General features: G+C 40.2%; 2 protein-coding genes and 1 long non-coding RNA gene across 11 annotated transcripts; 1 reads left to right on the forward strand and 2 right to left on the reverse strand.

Moving 5' to 3' along the window:
- Window positions 1–548: 548 nt before the first annotated feature.
- Window positions 549–3,501, reverse strand: LOC111803162 (uncharacterized). Of its 8 annotated transcripts, none has more exons than XR_015422579.1 (5): window positions 3,254–3,497; window positions 2,892–3,029; window positions 2,407–2,714; window positions 1,418–2,054; window positions 549–1,249 (listed from the first exon to the last, which is right to left on the reverse strand). It is a non-coding gene; the product is annotated as an uncharacterized LOC111803162 (long non-coding RNA). The 8 variants fall into 8 exon arrangements; XR_015422578.1 differs by having other exon boundaries at window positions 1,418–2,084; XR_015422577.1 differs by having other exon boundaries at window positions 549–827; window positions 1,019–1,249; window positions 1,418–2,714.
- A 1,455-nt stretch (window positions 3,502–4,956) lies between these two features.
- On the forward strand, window positions 4,957–14,192 carry LOC111803678 (uncharacterized). 2 transcript variants are annotated; one of them, XM_087127369.1, is made up of 8 exons: window positions 4,957–5,129; window positions 5,495–10,590; window positions 10,673–10,929; window positions 11,007–11,151; window positions 11,486–11,696; window positions 11,773–12,108; window positions 12,196–12,887; window positions 13,116–14,192. In XM_087127369.1, the coding sequence occupies exons 2-8, from the start codon at window positions 5,542–5,544 to the stop codon at window positions 13,761–13,763; spliced, it is 7,338 nt and encodes a 2,445-aa protein (XP_086983495.1). In that variant the 5' UTR covers window positions 4,957–5,129; window positions 5,495–5,541; the 3' UTR covers window positions 13,764–14,192. The 2 variants fall into 2 exon arrangements, with proteins under 2 accessions (XP_086983495.1, XP_023543957.2); XM_023688189.2 differs by having other exon boundaries at window positions 4,958–5,129; window positions 11,498–11,696.
- A 778-nt stretch (window positions 14,193–14,970) lies between these two features.
- LOC111803679 (heat shock factor protein HSF24) lies at window positions 14,971–16,788 on the reverse strand. Its single transcript, XM_023688195.2, has 2 exons — window positions 16,438–16,788; window positions 14,971–15,990 (listed from the first exon to the last, which is right to left on the reverse strand). The coding sequence occupies exons 1-2, from the start codon at window positions 16,639–16,641 to the stop codon at window positions 15,286–15,288; spliced, it is 909 nt and encodes a 302-aa protein (XP_023543963.2). The 5' UTR covers window positions 16,642–16,788; the 3' UTR covers window positions 14,971–15,285.
- Between the last annotated feature and the right edge of the window lie 2,031 nt (window positions 16,789–18,819).

Below are 18,819 nucleotides of genomic sequence, written 5' to 3' on the forward strand. Positions count from 1 at the left end.
ATTGGGTCAACATATTACAACTGGTCTACACAAGGCACATTACATACTCTATCAAATTTTGGCTCTTCTTTTTATGTTTGTTTGTGGGATGATTTTGTTTCCAACCCATAAAAAAAAAGACCATCTCCCTATAATTTAGGGTTTATTAGAGAGACTAATTGAGTGAAGATAAGCTTAGTACAACATTAGCATCGTAAAATTCAATGGGAATGCATATTATTTCATCTACCTACATTTAACTTATTTAACTTTGTACTAGGTAATTGTAATTAAACTAAAGTTTTCTTCTATTAGATGTTACTTAACAAAATTTGAACCCATGAATCTGACCTATGGAGTTAATTCAGATAAAAAAATATACCTTATAACATTGGTACTGATCTTCAAATTTCTCGAGATTCAAAATTGACTTTTGGTAGATATTATATTTTAAAACTAGTTAAGTTATACTCTGTGAAACAAATCAAGTGGGTTTTGTGAACTATTACTTCATCACGGTTACCTTTTCACTTGCTAAATTTTTATCAGGAAAGAAAAATGACCCAAAATCATAAAACACCACATATCTCAGCATTCCATTCATATGGCAATAGCCCGTGTTTACTAAACTAAACTGGAAAGCTCTCTCCTAGGTACAAATCAACCAACATACTTTATAGTTGAAATGCTAAATTGGTAGCTAAACACCTTATCAAGCACAGGATAACGTATTTCCCGGCCATTGTAATCCAGTGTTATGGGCCAAAAGATGGTACAACAGGAAAACCTTCTGCGTTGTCCTCAGAAGGTGTTCCATCATAGCAGACATCCTCACAAATTTCAGAAATCTGCAACACGGTCTCTTTCCAAGTTCAGCAATTGTAAATAAAACAAAGAAGCGACACTAGGATGCGACTTTTTTGTTTTATAGGAAAAAGGCCAACTAAAATTCAGGAATAATTATTTGGGACTGGTTTCCTTGGCAAAATTTATATCCATCAATGCGCATGAAGATCAAAGAAAGTAGTAAAACACTTACATTAACGGGCATCTAAGCAATAACAAGCCCACTACTTCAATGCTTTCGAGTGTTACCACTTCACCCCCAACAACCATGTTGATTAAGATCCCATCTACGTAGAATCGCTAAGGAAGCAACTCTTGCGTATGAAGAAAACTAAACAGCGCAAGCAACTCATATTATAATCCTTGGCAGTATAAAAGAATAACCTGAGGTTGAGCAGGTAGTCATGCGCCTCGTATACGTTTCCTGCAATAAAAATGACATGAAGTTTAGAAACAATGAATTTGTCACAATAATCAAAATCTGCTTACGAATTCACTTCAGACAACTTTTCAAATGTCTAGTTTTAGGAGTTTGCTTAAAGAATGATCAGTACCACATCAACCAACAGGAAGAGGAAGGCAGGCATCTTACCCATTGAAATAGTCCGAGGCACATTTTTACAAATTATCAGCTCAAGATCCTGTAGTCTAAAAACTACACCTTCTGGAAGATCCCACATCGGTTGGAGATGGGAACGAAACACTCTTTTATAAGGGCGTGGAAACCTCTCTCTAGCAAACGCGTTTTACCGTGAATCTGACGGTGATACATAATGAGCCAAAATGGACAATATCTATTAGCGGCAGGTTTGGGTTGATACAAATGGTATCAAAGCCAAACACCGGGCGGTGTGCCAGCGAGGACACTGGCCCCCAAGGAGGTTGGATTGTGAAATCCCACATCGGTGGGAGAGGGGAATGAAACATTCCTTATAAGGGTGTGGAAACCTCTTCCTAGTACACGCGTTTTAAAACCGTGAACCTGACGACTATACGTAACAGGTCAAAGCGGACAATATCAACTTCTTTGTTGGTTGGGCAGAAAGAGGTGACTCCACAGAAGCCAGAAGTGGAAGGCAGGCGTCTGTTACTGCAATCATGTGAGATTTTCTCCTACTTTCTCAACCTCGCATTTGTCTTCTAATAGAGATCTGAACTTTTGGCTCCACCTTCATGTTGTTTTCTGAAATTTCTCTAAAATCAGTGCTCGGTCTGCTTCAGCAAGGTCACTGTACTGAAGATGACAAGCAATAAATACACTGCATTCAATATAAGTCAAAAAGTAAGTCTTATCCATTCAAAGCATGGTTGCTACCCCATATGTATGCCAACATGAGTAACGTATTGACAAGAAGGAAGAAGACAAAATGTACTCAGTGTAAGATTTAAATGAAAAGGGGTAATTTTCCCTTGCACAAATAAGTTTACGCAAACTTGTTCCTAAGACCGTATTAACCATAAAGTAAAAGTAAGTGAACAAATGACAGAAAACAACTGACCCACACAGGGTCAAAACGATATAGCAGTATTCAAAAACTGTAAGATGGAGGATACTGAAAACAATAAATTGTATAGGGTGACCTTGTCATCCAGTCAATTGATATTCAATCAACACTTGCCCAGAGTTAATGTGAGCGATTGCCCAGAATTGATATTGTTCCACATGGCACAATTACCATCCGTAATGGTTAGTTTCACCACTTGGTTTCCTTTATCAACTGAAATACAATAAAATAAGGTCAAGCGTATTAATGTAAGCGATTGCCATTATATTGATAGCACTCTACCAATCAAAGCATCTCATCCATAGAACTAGGACCCGGATGGACAATACAACCCAAAGAGCTGATCCTGTTCAAGATAATGTCATGACTCCTGATCCGAGCGTCCTATCATATTGACAATTCATACATTGAAGATCAATTCAGGCAAGTCGTAACTCCGAGATTAAATTATTCGTTAAGTGGCGCAAAAGAATGCATCCATCAGGCTCAGGCTTGGGCATTTCTAGACCAATTTCCCGAATTTCACTTGGAAGAGCTTTTATTGAGCAAAAATAAACATACCAAAGAGGCCAAAGAGATGTATTGGAGGTTGGAGACGGAGGAGCAGATAGCGTCGATCTCGTCGCGAGAACTGCAGAGCACGATCATCCGCAAGGACGGACGGCGACCGGCCGCGTCCAACAAACCCACCAACATTTCCTGCCAAACAAAGTACAAGTCTACAAAAATATCAACCAAACATTACAGTGGAATCCCAGAAATGTGTACGAGCATAGATAGAGAGAAGGCGACTATCTTAAACTAGAGCCTGTCAACGGCAACATAAAAGTGGGCAGACTGAGAAAGTGAAACAAAACGAGGATCGATGAATATAGAAACACGAGATAGCATAATACAAAGGATGGAGGAAGCTATACCAGTACCTGAAATTGAAAGATGGGCGAGAGGGAGGCGAGAGGTTTTCGATTGCATCAATTGCCATGGTCGCTGCGGGCAGCACAGCGCTCTCGCCAAACTGCTTCCAAGCTTGAGGGCTGAAGTCTTTCTTTCCTGAATACACACCTCGCGCGCTTCGCTTCTCCCATTTGGAGGTGCACCTCGCGCGCTTCGCTTCTCGCAAGAATCTGGGATTTCCAAGCTTGAGGGTATATTATTTTTATTTTTATTGTTATTTTTATGTCCTCCATTATTTTATAAATAGAAATATAAGCATTCACTGGTATTTATTTTTCACTTTATAATTAAAATATATCAAAATATTCACAATGAACACATCTTCGCGACTAACTCGATATGTTTTCCATTAATGTATGTTTCCACTAACATATAAAAGTAAACTCTATTTAAATTGTATATTATATAGTTAAATCGTGATATCATTTATCTTAATTTTTCTATATTTTGATGTTCTAGTGGATTTAAGCTTGATGTTCCCATCTCAAAAAATAAAGAATGTATTTTGGAATTCATCCACTACATTTAAAAAAGTATATACCCAATAAATTTTAAACTAATTGGAATCAAATTCAAAATAAATTGAAAATTTTAAAATTAAGGTGATATAGACAACCAAACGATAAAATTGAAAATTAAATAATTATCCTCCTATTAGATATAAATTTAAAATTTATGTGGTTGGTTAGCTATTAAAAGATGACAATATATCAACCTAAAATTAAAAGCTTAAGAATTAATTAGATGGGTAAAAGAAGTGGGTGGATTCTCACTTGAAAGTTTATATATTTGAATTCATAATCTCACATATTTTATCAATTAAAATAAAAATTTTAAAGAAAATTAATTAATAGATAAGTTAAGATTTTGAGATACCTATTAAATAAATAAAATATATATTTTTTTCTTTTTCAATGAAATGTTTTATCTAAATTATGGACTTTAATGAATGAATTGGAGAATAATGTCATTTATCTATGATATATGAGAGAGTGGGCATAACACACAACTTAAAAAAAAAAACAATAATTTAAGAATAAAGTATTATTTATTGAAATAAATGTTTAATTCGCTTAAAAAATCATATATTTTAAATTAAATAATCCTTTTATCAGTACAAATTTTATGATTTTGTTATCTAGTACATTAAAATTTAGAAACTAAATTCAAAATTTTGAAAGGTACAATAAAATTTAGATTTATTTTTGTTGGCTTCAACCGTATAGCGATATATTGGCCAGTTTGATCTTTAAAAACACTAAATTTGTTGTTAATTTTTATTTCCCCCTCAATTTTTGGAAAAATAAAACAATGAAAACTAGTTGGGAGCCTTTCTCATCACGTTATTTATTTATTATTTATATTTTTAAAGAAAAGGGTTTAACAAAATAGAGAGATAAAATGGTTAAGAGAGGTTTTATTTTAAAACACTAGAAGGTTGGATTATTATTATTATTATTATTATTATTATTATTATTATTTGTTTGTGTAAGAAAATAGAAGATTGGCATAAAAAAATGAGATAAAAAAAGAAAGGGGGATGATTGTGAAGAAAATATGAAGTCATATAAATGAAAATCTTAAAAGTTGAAGGAATTAAATTTTGAAGGAATTGAGGGGCGAAAGTGATAATTGATATAAAACAAAGGGCCGACGCAGAAAGAAAAGAAAAAGTAATTGATTATTTTGTTTTCGTGGTTTTGCCTATTCGTTGCTTTCTCCCTCTTTTCTGTTCTCCACCCCCATCCTCCTCCTCCTCCGGGTTAGAGTAGGTTTTCTTTCATCTCACTGTAGACGTCTTCTCCACGGCGCACGTTAATCTCTCAAAATTACAGACTATTGGAGGTAAGTTCTTCCTTCTACTATCTCCCTCTTTCTTCGGGTAGATTCTCCTCCTCCTCTCCCCGTCTGGTATTACGATAGATTTTAGTGAAACCCTAATAGCAGGGCGGCAACTTCTGGCGCTCTTATTCATTTGATTGGTTTATTAGATCGGTTGTTAGTTAGCCTTCTGAATCTGTAATCCGTACTAATCTCTGTTTTATTTTTATTCATCAGGGAGGGGGAGAGTCCATTGGGCGTAACATTACCATTGTTTTTTTTTTTTTTTTTTATTAGTCTTCTTTAAATCTGTGATCGATTATCTGCTTTAAGATCTGCCAAAAGGGGGATCTTTGAGTTGCTAAGTTAGGCTTTTGATGCTTTGGCAGGAATCGGGATCCGCCAAGCGGATTACAGTTCTGGGGTGCCCCCTGCGATGGCTAATCCTGGCGTCGGGGCCAAGTTTGTATCCGTGAATCTCAACAAATCGTATGGACAGGCTCATCATCATCATTCATCTCATTCAAATTCATATGGATCAAATCGAACGCGACCTGGTAGTCATGGGGCCGGCGGAGGAATGGTGGTCCTGTCGAGGCCCCGCAGTTCCCAGAAACCTGGGCCGAAGCTTTCTGTTCCACCCCCCTTGAATCTTCCTTCATTGCGAAAAGAACATGAGAGACTAGATTCTTTGGGTTCCGGTGCTGGGCAAACTGGTGGAGGGGTTCTGGGAAACAGACAGAGGCCAACTTCAGCTGGTTTGGGTTGGACAAAGCCGCACACCAACGATCTTCCAGAGAAAGAAGGGCTCAGTGGTAATATAGTTGATAAAATTGATCCTTCTTTGCGAAGTGTTGATGGGGTGAATGGTGGGAGTAGTGTGTATATGCCTCCTTCTGCTCGTGCTAGTACGGCAGGGCCAGTTGTGTCTACTTCTGCTTCATCTCAGGTGCATACTGCAGTTGAAAAAGCCCCCGTTTTGAGAGGTGAGGATTTCCCATCCTTGCAAGCAACTTTACCTTCTGCTGCTGCACCTTCTCAGAAACAGAGAGATGGTTTGAGTTCTAAATTGAAGCATGCGGCTGAAGTTTCATATGAAGAACAGAGGGATACTTCTCATTTAAGTTCTAGTATAGATGCCCGCTCAAAATTTCAGTCATCAAAGAAAAGTATTCCCAGTGAAAATGCAAAAAATGGCAACTCTTTTAGTTCCGGGAGTTTTCAACCACCAGAATTATCTCGGAAGCAGGAAGATATTTTCCCAGGCCCTTTACCACTAGTCTCGATGAATCCTAGATCAGACTGGGCTGATGATGAACGTGATACAAGCCATGGTTTGATTGACAGGGTAAGGGATCGAGGGCATCCGAAGAGCGAGGCTTATTGGGAGAGGGACTTCGATATGCCTTGGGTTAGTTCTCTTCCCCACAAGCCCATTCATAATTTTTCTCAGAGATGGCATCCACGGGATGATGAATCTGGGAAGTTTCATTCCAGTGATATTCATAAAGTGGACCCTTATGGTCGGGATGCAAGAACGCCTAGTAGGGAAGGCTGGGAAGGAAACTTCCAGAAAAACAATCCTATACCAAAAGATAGATTTGGTTCAGACAGTGGTAATGATAGAAATGATATTGCAGGAAGGCCCACTAGCATTGATCGAGAAACAAATGCTGATAACATGCATGTTTCACAGTTTCGAGAACATGCTCCTAAAGTTGGGAGGCGGGATACTGGATTTGGGCGGCAAACCTGGAACAGTGCGTCAGAATCTTATAACTCCCAGGACCCAGATTGGACTGTGAAAGACAAGCATGGTAGTGAGCAGCACAATAAGTTCAGGGGTCAAACACACAATACTTCAGTTTCAAACTCGTCATACTCTCCAGGTTTGAAACGAATTCCTGCCGATGATCTGTTGCTGAATTTTGGCAGGGATAGACGCTCATTTGCCAAGATTGAGAAACCTTACATGGAAGATCCTTTTATGAAAGATTTTGGAGGCTCTAGTTTTGATGGACGAGATCCTTATACTGGTGGTCTTGTTGGGGTGGTTAAGAGGAAGAAGGATGTGATTAAGCAAACTGATTTTCATGACCCTGTTAGAGATTCGTTTGAGGCCGAACTTGAGAGAGTTCAACAGATTCAAGAGCAGGAACGACAGCGAATTATTGAGGAGCAAGAAAGAGCTTTGGAACTAGCTAGGAGAGAAGAGGAAGAGAGACAGAGGCTTGCAAGGGAACAGGAAGAAAGGCAGAGGAGAGCTGAAGAAATAGCCAGGGAAGCAGCATGGAGAGCTGAGCAAGAGAGATTGGAGGCTATACAAAAAGCTGAAGAACTTCGGATTGCTAGAGAGGAAGAAAAACAAAGAATATTTGTGGAGGAAGAGAGAAGAAAGCAGGCTGCTAAACTGAAGCTTTTAGAATTAGAGGAAAGAATGGCCAAGAGGCAGGCTGAAGCTGTGAAATCAAGCACTTTGACTTCAGATATTCCTGAAAAGAAGATTTCCAGTGTTGTAAAAGATGCTTCCAGGTTGGCGGACACTGTTGATTGGGAAGATGGTGAAAAGATGGTGGAGCGAATCACTACATCACCTTCTTCTGAGTCATCTAGCATAAATAGGCCCTCTGAGGTGGGCCTTAGAACTCAAGTTTCTAGCGATGGTTCTCCTTCCTTCGGTGACAGAGGCAAGTCTGTTAATTCATGGAGAAGAGATTTTTATGACAGAGGAAGTGGCTCTCAATTTGTTCTACAGGATCAGAGTACTGGCTACCCTGGTCCAAGGCGGGAGGCAACAACTGGTGGGCGTGTATCTTCTAGGAAAGAGTTTTATGGGGGAGCTGGACTTACAACTTCTAGAATATATAATAGAAGAGGCATGGCAGAACCACAATCTGATGATTATTCTCAGCTAAGAGGGCAGAGACCTAACCTTAGTGGGGGTGGTGATCAGTATAACAGGAGCCAAGAGTTCGACTCTGAATTTCAGGATAATGTTGAGAATTTTGGTGATCATGGATGGAGGCAGGAGGGTGGTCGCAACAACTTCTATTTTCCTTATCCTGAACGAGTAAATCCAATTTCTGAGGCTGATGGGTCCTATTCTGTTGGAAGGTCACGCTATTCCCAGAGGCAACCTCGTGTTCTTCCTCCTCCATCTGTAGCTTCCATACAGAAATCTTCTGTGAGGGGTGAATTCACATCTGTTACCCGGGATATTGCAGAAAGTGAGATACAATACGATCATCTGGCCAGGAATGTTTCTACTTCTCAGACAAGGTATATTCATCATGAAAATCGTACACTTCCTGAGATAATTGATGTTAATTTAGAGAATGGTGAGAATGAGGAGCAGAAACCAGATGGCAACACAACACTGCGGTGCGACTCACAGTCAACCCTTTCTGTATTTAGCCCCCCAACCTCTCCAACTCATTTATCTCACGAGGACTTGGATGATTCTGGAGATTCTCCTGTTTTATCCGCTAGCAGAGAAGGCACACTGTCAATAGAAGACAATGAATCTGCTGTACCTGCCAAGGCTGGTAAAGAGATCATGATTACCTCTACCAGGGCATCTACAGGCGATGAAGATGAATGGGGTGTTGTAGATGAACATGTGCAGGAACAGGAAGAATATGATGAAGATGATGATGGGTATCGAGAAGAAGACGAGGTCCATGAAGGAGAGGACGAGAACATTGACCTTGCACAGAATTTTGATGATTTGCATTTAGATGATAAAGGGTCACCCCATATGTTAGATAACTTGGTATTAGGTTTTAACGAAGGTGTTGAAGTGGGGATGCCAAATGACGAGTTTGAAAGAATTTTAGGAAATGAGGAAAATATGTTTGTCGCACCAGAAATCTCAAACTGCATCAGGGAAGAGCTGGGGTCTTCTGAAGGATTGCAAGTTGATGGTAAAGTCTGTCAATACGAGGATGCTTCCTCTCAAATAAGGATCGACCCTGAGGAGATGCAGGACTTGGTTATGCAATCTGAAACTGCCCAAGCATTGCCAGAACCTGAAATTAACGAGCAAGGAAATTCTTCTTGCAGATCTAGTGTGTCTGTTCAGCAGCCAATCTCATCTTCAGTTTTAACGGCCTCACAATCTTCATCTGGTCAAGTTATTGTGCCAAATGCTGCCGGTTCAGGTCAAGCTGAGCCTCCTGTTAAGCTTCAGTTTGGGTTATTCTCAGGTCCTTCTCTCATTCCATCTCCTGTACCAGCCATACAGATAGGTTCTATACAGATGCCTCTTCATTTGCATCCTCAGATGACCCCATCTATGACTCACATGCATTCATCACAGCCCCCTCTATTCCAGTTTGGGCAGCTAAGGTATACCTCTTCTGTCTCCCAAGGTGTACTGCCTTTGGCTCCTCAACCACTGACATTTGTTCCACCAGCTGTTCAAACTGGTTTTCCTTTAAATAAGAACCCAGGAGATGCTCTGCCCATTCAAACTTCTCAGGAAACCTGTGCTCATAATTCTCGGAAAAATGACGTGTTGCCTCTTTTGATGGATAATCAACAAGGCCTTGTGTCAAGATCTTTGAATGTGAACTCATCAGGGGAGTCGTCATTACCATTAACTGAAAGCATAGAAAGCCAAGTTATGGCTCAGCAGTATCAAACTGCAGGTTCTTGCATTGATGAGAGCAATTCCAGATCTGAACCAGGGTTTCAAGCAGAACATCAAAGACACCATGTTTCAACTTCAGACAATCATTATGTGGTATCAAGGGGGAAAGAATCTGAAGGTCGAGCTCAGGATGGGATGGGATCACTGGATTCTGTATCAAGAGATAAAGGTTTGAGTGGGTTAAAAGCTCGTGGTCAGTTTCCTGGTGGAAGAGGGAAAAAATATGTCTTTACAGTAAAAAATTCTGGATCTAGATTGCCATTCCCAGGTTCCGAATCTACTCGCTTAGATACTGGTGGATTCCAGAGGCGGCCTAGGCGCAATATTCCACGTACTGAGTTTCGTGTTCGGGAAACTGTGGATAAAAAATTGTCTAGTAGTCAAGTTTCTTCTAACCATGTAGAGGTAGACGATAAGCCAACTGTTAGTGGAAGAACTGCTGTCAATTCTGCCAGAAATGGGACTAGGAAGGTCTTCGTATCTAATAAGCCATCAAAAAGAGCCTTAGAGCCTGAAGGATTAAGCTCTGGGGCAAGTACTTCTCTTGAGCTTGATGCTGGCAATAGGTCTGAAAAGGGAGTGAAAAAAGAGTATTTGGGCAAGAGCCAGGGAAGCCAATATTATGGGGAAAGTAACTTCAGAAAGAATATTTGTTCTGGGGAGGATGTTGATGCCCCTATGCAGAGTGGCATCATACGTGTATTTGAGCAACCTGGCATAGAAGCTCCCAGTGATGAGGATGATTTCATTGAGGTACGATCTAAAAGGCAGATGCTGAATGATAGGCGTGAACAAAGAGAGAAAGAGATCAAGGCAAAGTCCCACAATTCAAAGGTTTATACGTTCTCCTTTCCTTTTTATTTATTTTTGTTATTACAAGTTTAAAATTTAATAAATTTGATGAGTACTTCTTTAGATCCCACGAAAAAGTCGATCTACTTCGAAAATTGCATTGTCCTCTGTCAATTCAAGCAAAGTTTATGCTGCTAAGGTCGCAGAAACAGTGAAGAGAACTCGATCTGATTTTGTTGCTGCTGATGGAGGAGGACGTGGTTCGGGAAATATTGTGGTGTCAAGTGCACTTAGTTCCTCAATAGTCTCTCAACCATTGGCCCCAATTGGGACTCCTGCTCTGAAATCTGATTCCCAGACCGAGCGATCACATACTGCTAGGTTGGTATTCATTATGAAAGAACTTTCATGCATTGTCATCTTTCAGATCTGAACAAATATTTTATATTATTTTACAGGTCTATCCAGACGAGTGGCCCTGCCTTGGCAACTAGTGATGGAAGAAATCTCGAGTCAAGCTTGATGTTTGATAAGAAGAATGATATTTTGGATAATGTTCCATCATCTTTTCCTTCCTGGGGCAATTCACGTATAAACCAACAGGTACCGGGGTGGAAATGGAGACCTTGGTTGAGTTTTATTGTTGTAAATTGCATATATTTCTGGATGTAAATATGGGATTTTGATATTGACCTTGTCTACCGTTATTTGTTCATTGCTTACTTTTGTGGATCTATAGGCAATTTTAATATTGTTGTTACTATGTTAGAAGACCTCTATTCTATCGATGCTTCATGTTTATTTCAATTTGAGCGCAAGAAGTGTTGAACCTTTATCTAAGTTCAAGCTGACTGTACTTGCTACTTAGAGTTATACTTCTAATGTGCTTTTACTTGTTTATATGTTGTAATATCTGATATAATTTCAAACTGATTAGATTCATTGGCAGGTTATGGCTCTGACACAGACCCAACTTGATGAGGCTATGAAGCCTGCGCAGTTTGATTTACATCCTCCGGTAGGAGATCATTCTAGCTTAGCTGGTGATCCTACTGTGCCATCCTCATCTATCTTAGCAATAGATAGATCATTTTCTTCTGCTGCTAATCCAATCAGTTCTCTGCTTGCGGGGGAGAAAATTCAGTTTGGTGAGTATCGGAGGTACTGATTTGAGGAGTTTACTTTCATTAATTCTAATTTTTTTTTTTCCAATTATGTATACAGGTGCAGTCACATCTCCAACAGTTCTTCCTCCTGATAGCTGTTCCACTTTGCTTGGGATTGCCCCCACAGGTCTCTGTCACTCAGACATGCAAATTCCTCACAAGCTTTCTGGTGCGGAGAATGATTGTCATCTTTTCTTTGAGAAAGAGAAACATCATTCTGAATCTCGTACTCGTATTGAAGATAGTGAAGCTGAAGCTGAGGCAGCTGCTTCTGCCGTTGCTGTTGCAGCTATCAGTAGTGATGAGATAGTCACTAATGGGCTTGGCACGAGCTCTGTTCCAGTTACTGATACCAACAATTTTGGCGGTGGAGATATTAACGTTATAATAGCAGGTACTGGAAGCTGAGTAGTTATACCTTTTATTTTGTTTGTTTTTTTGGTTATACGACTTTGTTGATTACTGCATTACTGTGTTACAGGCTCTGCTGGTAATCAGCAATTTGCTAGCAAAACAAGGGCGGATGACTCTCTTACTGTAGCCCTTCCTGCAGATTTGTCCGTTGAGACCCCCCCAATTTCCCTGTGGCCATCTTTGCCGAGTCCACAGAATTCTTCAAGCCAGATGCTTTCACATTTCCCCGGAGGTTCACCTTCCCAATTTCCCTTTTATGAGATCAATCCTATGTTGGGAGGTCCTGTCTTTACTTTTGGACCGCATGATGAGTCAGTATCCACCACCCAAGCTCAAACACAAAAAAGCAGTGCACCAGCACCTGGCCCTCTTGGATCCTGGAAACAGTGCCATTCTGGTGTCGATTCATTCTACGGGCCTCCTGCTGGTTTTACTGGTCCGTTCATAAGTCCTGGAGGTATCCCAGGAGTTCAAGGTCCTCCGCACATGGTTGTATACAATCACTTTGCTCCTGTTGGACAGTTCGGGCAAGTTGGCTTGAGTTTCATGGGTGCTACTTATATTCCATCTGGAAAACAGCCTGACTGGAAGCATAGCCCTGGGCCTTCTTTGGGTGTTGAAGGGGATCAGAAGAATTTAAATATGGTTTCAGCTCAACGCATGCCCACCAACTTACCTCCAATCCAGCATCTTGCACCTGGTTCGCCTCTACTGCCAATGGCTTCTCCATTAGCTATGTTCGACGTTTCTCCGTTCCAGGTACAGTTCGTTTATTTTGTTACCCTTTTCGTTGCCTTCTTATTGTATAGATCACGAGGGAGAACATTTTTTGTGTGGAAGAAATGTAAGGTTCGAGATTATCTATATTTCTAAGCTGTATTTCTGGTATTACATAATGAAGTAGATGCATGGATTGGCAGTTGTGCTAATCAATTGTTTTTTTTCTGCTACAAAATGTCCTGATGGTTTGCTGCTTAATATTTGCAGGCCTCTCCTGAAATGTCTGTCCAAGCTCGTTGGCCTTCTTCAGCATCCTCTGTTCAGCCTGTGCCGCTGTCCATGCCTTTGCAGCAGCAGGCAGAGGGCATTCTTCCCTCGCATTTCAGTCATGCATCATCTGCTGACCCGTCATTTACAGTTAATAGGTTTCCTGGATCACAACCTTCTGTAGCCTCTGACCACAAGCGTAATTATACTGTGGCAGCCGATGCAACTGTCACCCAACTTCCAGATGAACTTGGAATAGTTGATGCTTCGAGTTGCGTCAGTTCTGGGGGTTCAGTACCAAATGTTGACATTAAGAGCTTATCAGTGAACTCGGTTACTGATGCTGGCAAGACTGGTGTTCAGAATTGCAGTAGCAGCAACAGTAGCCTGAATGCAGGCACCAATTTAAAATCTCAGTCGCCTCAGCATAAGGGCATACCCGCCCAGCAGTACAGTCATTCTTCTGGATACAATTATCAGAGAGGTGGTGCTTCTCAAAAGAATAGTTCAGGTGGCAGCGAATGGCCCCACCGTAGAACAGGGTTCATGGGAAGAAACCAGTCTGGAGCTGAAAAGAACTTTTCCTCTGCAAAAATGAAGCAAATTTATGTGGCCAAGCAACCATCAAGCGGGAATCTCAGAGTATAGAAAGGGAGCTTGCCTAGATTTCGGATTTGCATTGAACGGATTGTTTTCAGTCCAGAAATCAAAGTTTTGGTTGGTTTTTTGTTTTTGTTTTTTGTTTTTGTGTTCATGTTCCGTTAGTAAAGTGTGTTGGAATTAATCAGTCTGTAGAGACCCATCCACTATGGATGAATGGCCGATGAACTTTGGTGGTGACTGCTACTGCAGTTTGATTGGGCTGCCATTCCAGACTAAAGGGATAATTTGATTTCATTCGTCCAAGTTACGTGCCGGGACATGGGACAGTCGTCTATCATGATATGAAGTTTTAGTCGGTTTCAAAAAAAGAAGAAAGTTTATTATTTATTGGGACTGATGTACTCATATTGCTGATTTTTAAGGTAATATCTGCCATGCTATCAAATGATCAAATTGGTGGGAACTTTCGCTTAATTTTGATGTCATTTTTTCTACTTCTTAAGTTGTCTTTCTATCTTAGATTCTTATGCATCTAAATCTATTAAGCTAAGGCTGGATGGCCAAGTTCAAAAACTCTCTTTGATTGTAGCATACCTATGAACTGTAAATTGTGTTTTTGGCCAGGTTTCCGTGAAAGCGCCGTCATTTCTGGATTTCCAAATTGGGTTCCCAGACCCACGGTGGGCCTGGCCTTATCTCCACGGAACTCGATTGCATCTCTGTCATAAGCCCTGGCGGCTTGCTTGGTCGTGTGGAAAGTGCTTAACCACACCCTTGCGACCGACCCCCTTTGGGTCTCGACTATCAGCAGCTCATTTGCTCCAAGGCCTCTGCTCTGCTCCCTTGAATGTCCACTTCCAAGGCCTCTGCTCTGCTCCCTTGAATGTCCACTTCCATTTGATTTCATTCTCTTCTCTTCTGCTGCTTTAAAATATTGTTGATGCTCGATGCTCGGTAGAAATTCTTTCTGGGTCTCACTTTCTATACAAATGTAGATAGACATCGATGTCGATAAAATGTGGGTGTTTGAATTAATGCACCATTTTTAGAGAGCATGGAAGAGACGAGAAGATGATGGAACGAATGTTGTGCATTATTCATTGAAACAAGTGCGTTTAAACAGGCTTGGAAACCACAGGTGTGAGGAAACGAACTTTGTCTAGGCCTCACTGCCCCTGCACACTTGACACTGAATCAATTTCCTCTTTTATTTTTAATAAAAGAAATCAAACTACACTTTGATGTGTCAATATGTTGACAAATATTGGCGATAATTGAAAGGATTGTTGAAACATTGCAAATATGTTTTGAATCAAGAGATGGGATGGGATACCCTTAGTACCTTTGATGATATCCACCCTTGCTTACATGCATCTCTCTCTACTTCCTACAATATAACAATTTTTACATATTACTAATATCAACATCAATATCAGTATCAAAACCGATATTGATATCTAGTCCCTTTGAACTCTCTACAGATTATATAATATATTATTATTATTATTATTATTAGTTTAATTCTACGAACGCCGTCGTCTCCTTCCATTGCTCTGCTCGGTCGTCGTCAGTTGCAGAGATTGCTGCTCGTCATCAACGGCGCGTGCATCTCAACCGACTTCATTGCTTTCGCATGTGGTGCGTTGCTGCACCCTATTTTCTCCTCTCTCACCCTTTTCATCTTCTTCTTCTCCTCCTTCCCTTTCAACCAAACCCCAAACAGCTTCAGAGTTTCGCCGCCGTTACCTACACTCCCCTCTTCTTCTTCTTCTTCTTCTTCTTCTTCTTCTTCTTCTTCTTCTTCCTCCTCCTCGTCGATCTTACCCTTGCCTTTCAGATCTTCGCCCGAACCACGATTCCTCATGATGTTGTTGATCTGATCCGGCGCCACCTTCAAATAGTCCGTCAGAAAGACTACCAGCTCGTCACACTGTTTCTTCGTCTGTGCCAGCTCCGAATTCAGCATCTCGTTATCCTTTCTTAATTTCTCGTTCTCCTCAGTCAGATCGGCGAATTGTGCCATCGTTCCCATCTCCACCGATCCCGGATTCTTCGAATCCGGCGATGAAGTCGAAGTCGATCCGATATCCTCCCCGGAGTTTGACGGCGAAGAGTTGCCTCCTCCTCCGAATTTACCGGGATGAGCAGTCTGCGACGGTTGCGACATCACGACCGTCTTTCGGCGACGGATTTTGGATAGGAGCTCCTTGTGGCCCCGTCGGAAATTGTCGTTGGCGAATTCCCATTTGTCCGGTACTATCTTCCGGAACCCCTGGATTAGGGATAACCCAAAATCAATTAATTCAATTAATTAATTGATAAAGATTCGGTATACGGATGAAGACATGCGGCAATTTCGTGGGAGTGGGAGAAAAACAAAGAACAATCCAACACGTGGCTTTAAAAATTGAACAATATAAAAAATGTGTGAAGAAGTCTCTAGAGGCATCTGGACGGTGTGAAATTCACGACTTTTCTACGCTATCATTCCTTGACTAAATTCATGTGATCCTGTGGTTGTAAAAATGCAGAAACCAATAGTTCATATGAACAAATTAAAAAAGATGAACAAGAACACCAACAAGGGTGTGAATCCAAAGGGTAAATAAGAAATTGAATCAATTACAAAACTAATATTAGTTGTTTGTATTTGATAAACTAAAAGAGGGAGCAAATTAATTGCATGATTAAATTTGGAGAGAGCGGTGGGTTGGCTTACGTAAGTGTTAAGCTGACGGACAAAGCTAGAGAAGTTGTTGTGCTTGAAATAAGTGGGAAGCAAATCTCTGGCGAAATCGGCGGTCTTCCAGACGATGAAGGTAGCGCCAGATTGGTTCCAGGAAACGACGTCGTCGGTGGCAGGATCGTCGACGAGCTGGTAGGTCTTGGTGAGAAAGGGCGCCGGGAGAGACCTCTGTGCCATTGATGGGAAGAAACAGGGGAGCTAAAAACAATATTGTAATAGGAAGAAATAGAGAGAAATAGCGGATGAAGAGAGTCAGAAGACGATGAGATGGCTGAAGAGAAGAAGAGCGGTGAGGAATTCCCAACCCCAGCAGTAGAATCCGGAGATGGAGGGAAGGGGTCTGTCAAATTCCATGACGGAATGGAGGGAAGAAATGGATCATAACCACAAATGGGAACAACAGTTGAACCCAGATTGCAATTAGAATGGAACTCTTCTTTTCCCACTTCCTGTAACAATAACAATAATAATAGTAAGGGCCCTTTTTAAAAAGAAGAAGAAGAAGAAGGGAGAAAGAAAGGTGGGAGTTGCTTCTAGAAGTGTTGAGAAACAAATAGAAGGGAATAAAGAATATAGTAAAATAAATAGATTAAAGAAAAGGGGGGGAGGAACAGAAACAACCAGTCCGCCCTCCTCCACTAATACCTGCTTCTAATTCAAACCCTTTGAAAATACAGACACAGAGCAGTAGATGGAGCAGATAAAGATTGGAAAAACAAAAGGGGCTCTTTTTGTATTGTAATCCAATTTTTTCGTTGTTTTTTCCTTTTTTGTAATGTTTCTTTAGTTTAAGATAAGCACAAATGTTTCTTTAGTTTAAGATAAGCACAATGTTGGGAAGAGAAAGAGAAAGAGAAAGAGAAAGAGAAAGAGAAAGAGAAAGAGAAAGAGAAAGAGAAAAAGAAACTTAATTTGATGGGAAGGAGGGCGTAGTAGGTAAGTAGAGACGTTTCATTTGTGTTCTCCAACATTTTCACGGACATGCCGAACCTGAAGATTGAAGACTGGTTCACACTTGTCCAACACCCCCTTCTAAATTTATTACCCTTTTTTCTTTTTTTCTTTTTTTTACCAGAAACAACCAAACTGTATGAGGTAGAGTAAGAGAAATGTTAGGAGGTCACCAAACTCCAAGAGGGGGGCGCTGAAAATACCAGACACCATTGTGTGAATGTGGGATTTGGACAGCACATTGTTTTGAACATGTTGTTGGTCGTAGTTTTGACGCCCCACCCCCATACCAAAACGACCCAAGCCAAGCCCAGCCTTGTGGAATTATATATATATATATATATTATATATTATAAGGTCAATGTGATGGGCATCAAATTCCAACGCCCACGCTGCCACCGCCTCCACATCTCTCTCCGTGGAATTGGAATGCCCGCCCAGCCCAGCCCGCCCCAAACCTGGAGGCTGCCTCCGCCTCTGCTCTTTTGACGTTTCTTTCCCTTTTCTATTCCACTTTTTGCCTAACCTTTTGACAAAGTACGCAACCAAACATATCCCCATCACCTCGCCATTCTTCAATATATATAACGCGAGTGTCACCAATGATATCATATAAACATTTACAGATCAAAAAGGCATTGTATTGTGCATTGTTTCAGAGTCAATTAAAAGCGCCTACCCTCGAGGATAATTCAATTTAAACAATACAGATTATTCAACCATTCAAACAGTTGAAGAATATTAGAAAACTGTCGGCAATGGCTTCACCTTAGCTTAGCCAGTATGAATTAATTATCCATAATTGCATAAACTAAATAACAAATTATAAATTCATGATTATTATCTAAATAATGTATGGATGCATTATTATGAATCTGAAATCTTAGGAAATTGACTTTTGAAACATCATCGTATTCAATCAAAAAGCATTTTCGCAGAAAGACAAGACAGGTGTGTGCTGGTTTTTTTCTGGTTTGAGAAGCATTTAATTCCACCAATTTTTCCAAAATAGGAATTTCTCAAAATCTTCTCAAACAATCCTTACAACATTTGAGTTTGATTGTCAGATATTTTTACAGATTCAAATTCTGTCCTTTCATCTTACATATTTTAAGTAACAAGAGTTGACCCAGAACCCAAAATTTTGTTCCAAATGTGAAACATATGAGAGTTAATTAATATTCCCTGTTTTGACTTTAAAGAAAGATCCTTTTATTTTCCTTTTCCCATTGTGATATTGAAATTTGTGACATTAATTCTTTTAATTATTGTTGCTTCAACTTGCACTCGAATTTTGGTTTTGAATGGATCTTCAAGCCCATATGACTGAAGAGTTCAAAACCATCTACCATTAATTTTTATGCTTTGACTGACAGAATTTGTAGTAAAGTCATGCAATTTTTA

Source organism: Cucurbita pepo, chromosome 10, assembly GCF_057944985.1.
Source record: "Cucurbita pepo subsp. pepo isolate OVF chromosome 10, ASM5794498v1, whole genome shotgun sequence".
Lineage (NCBI taxonomy): Eukaryota > Viridiplantae > Streptophyta > Magnoliopsida > Cucurbitales > Cucurbitaceae > Cucurbita > Cucurbita pepo.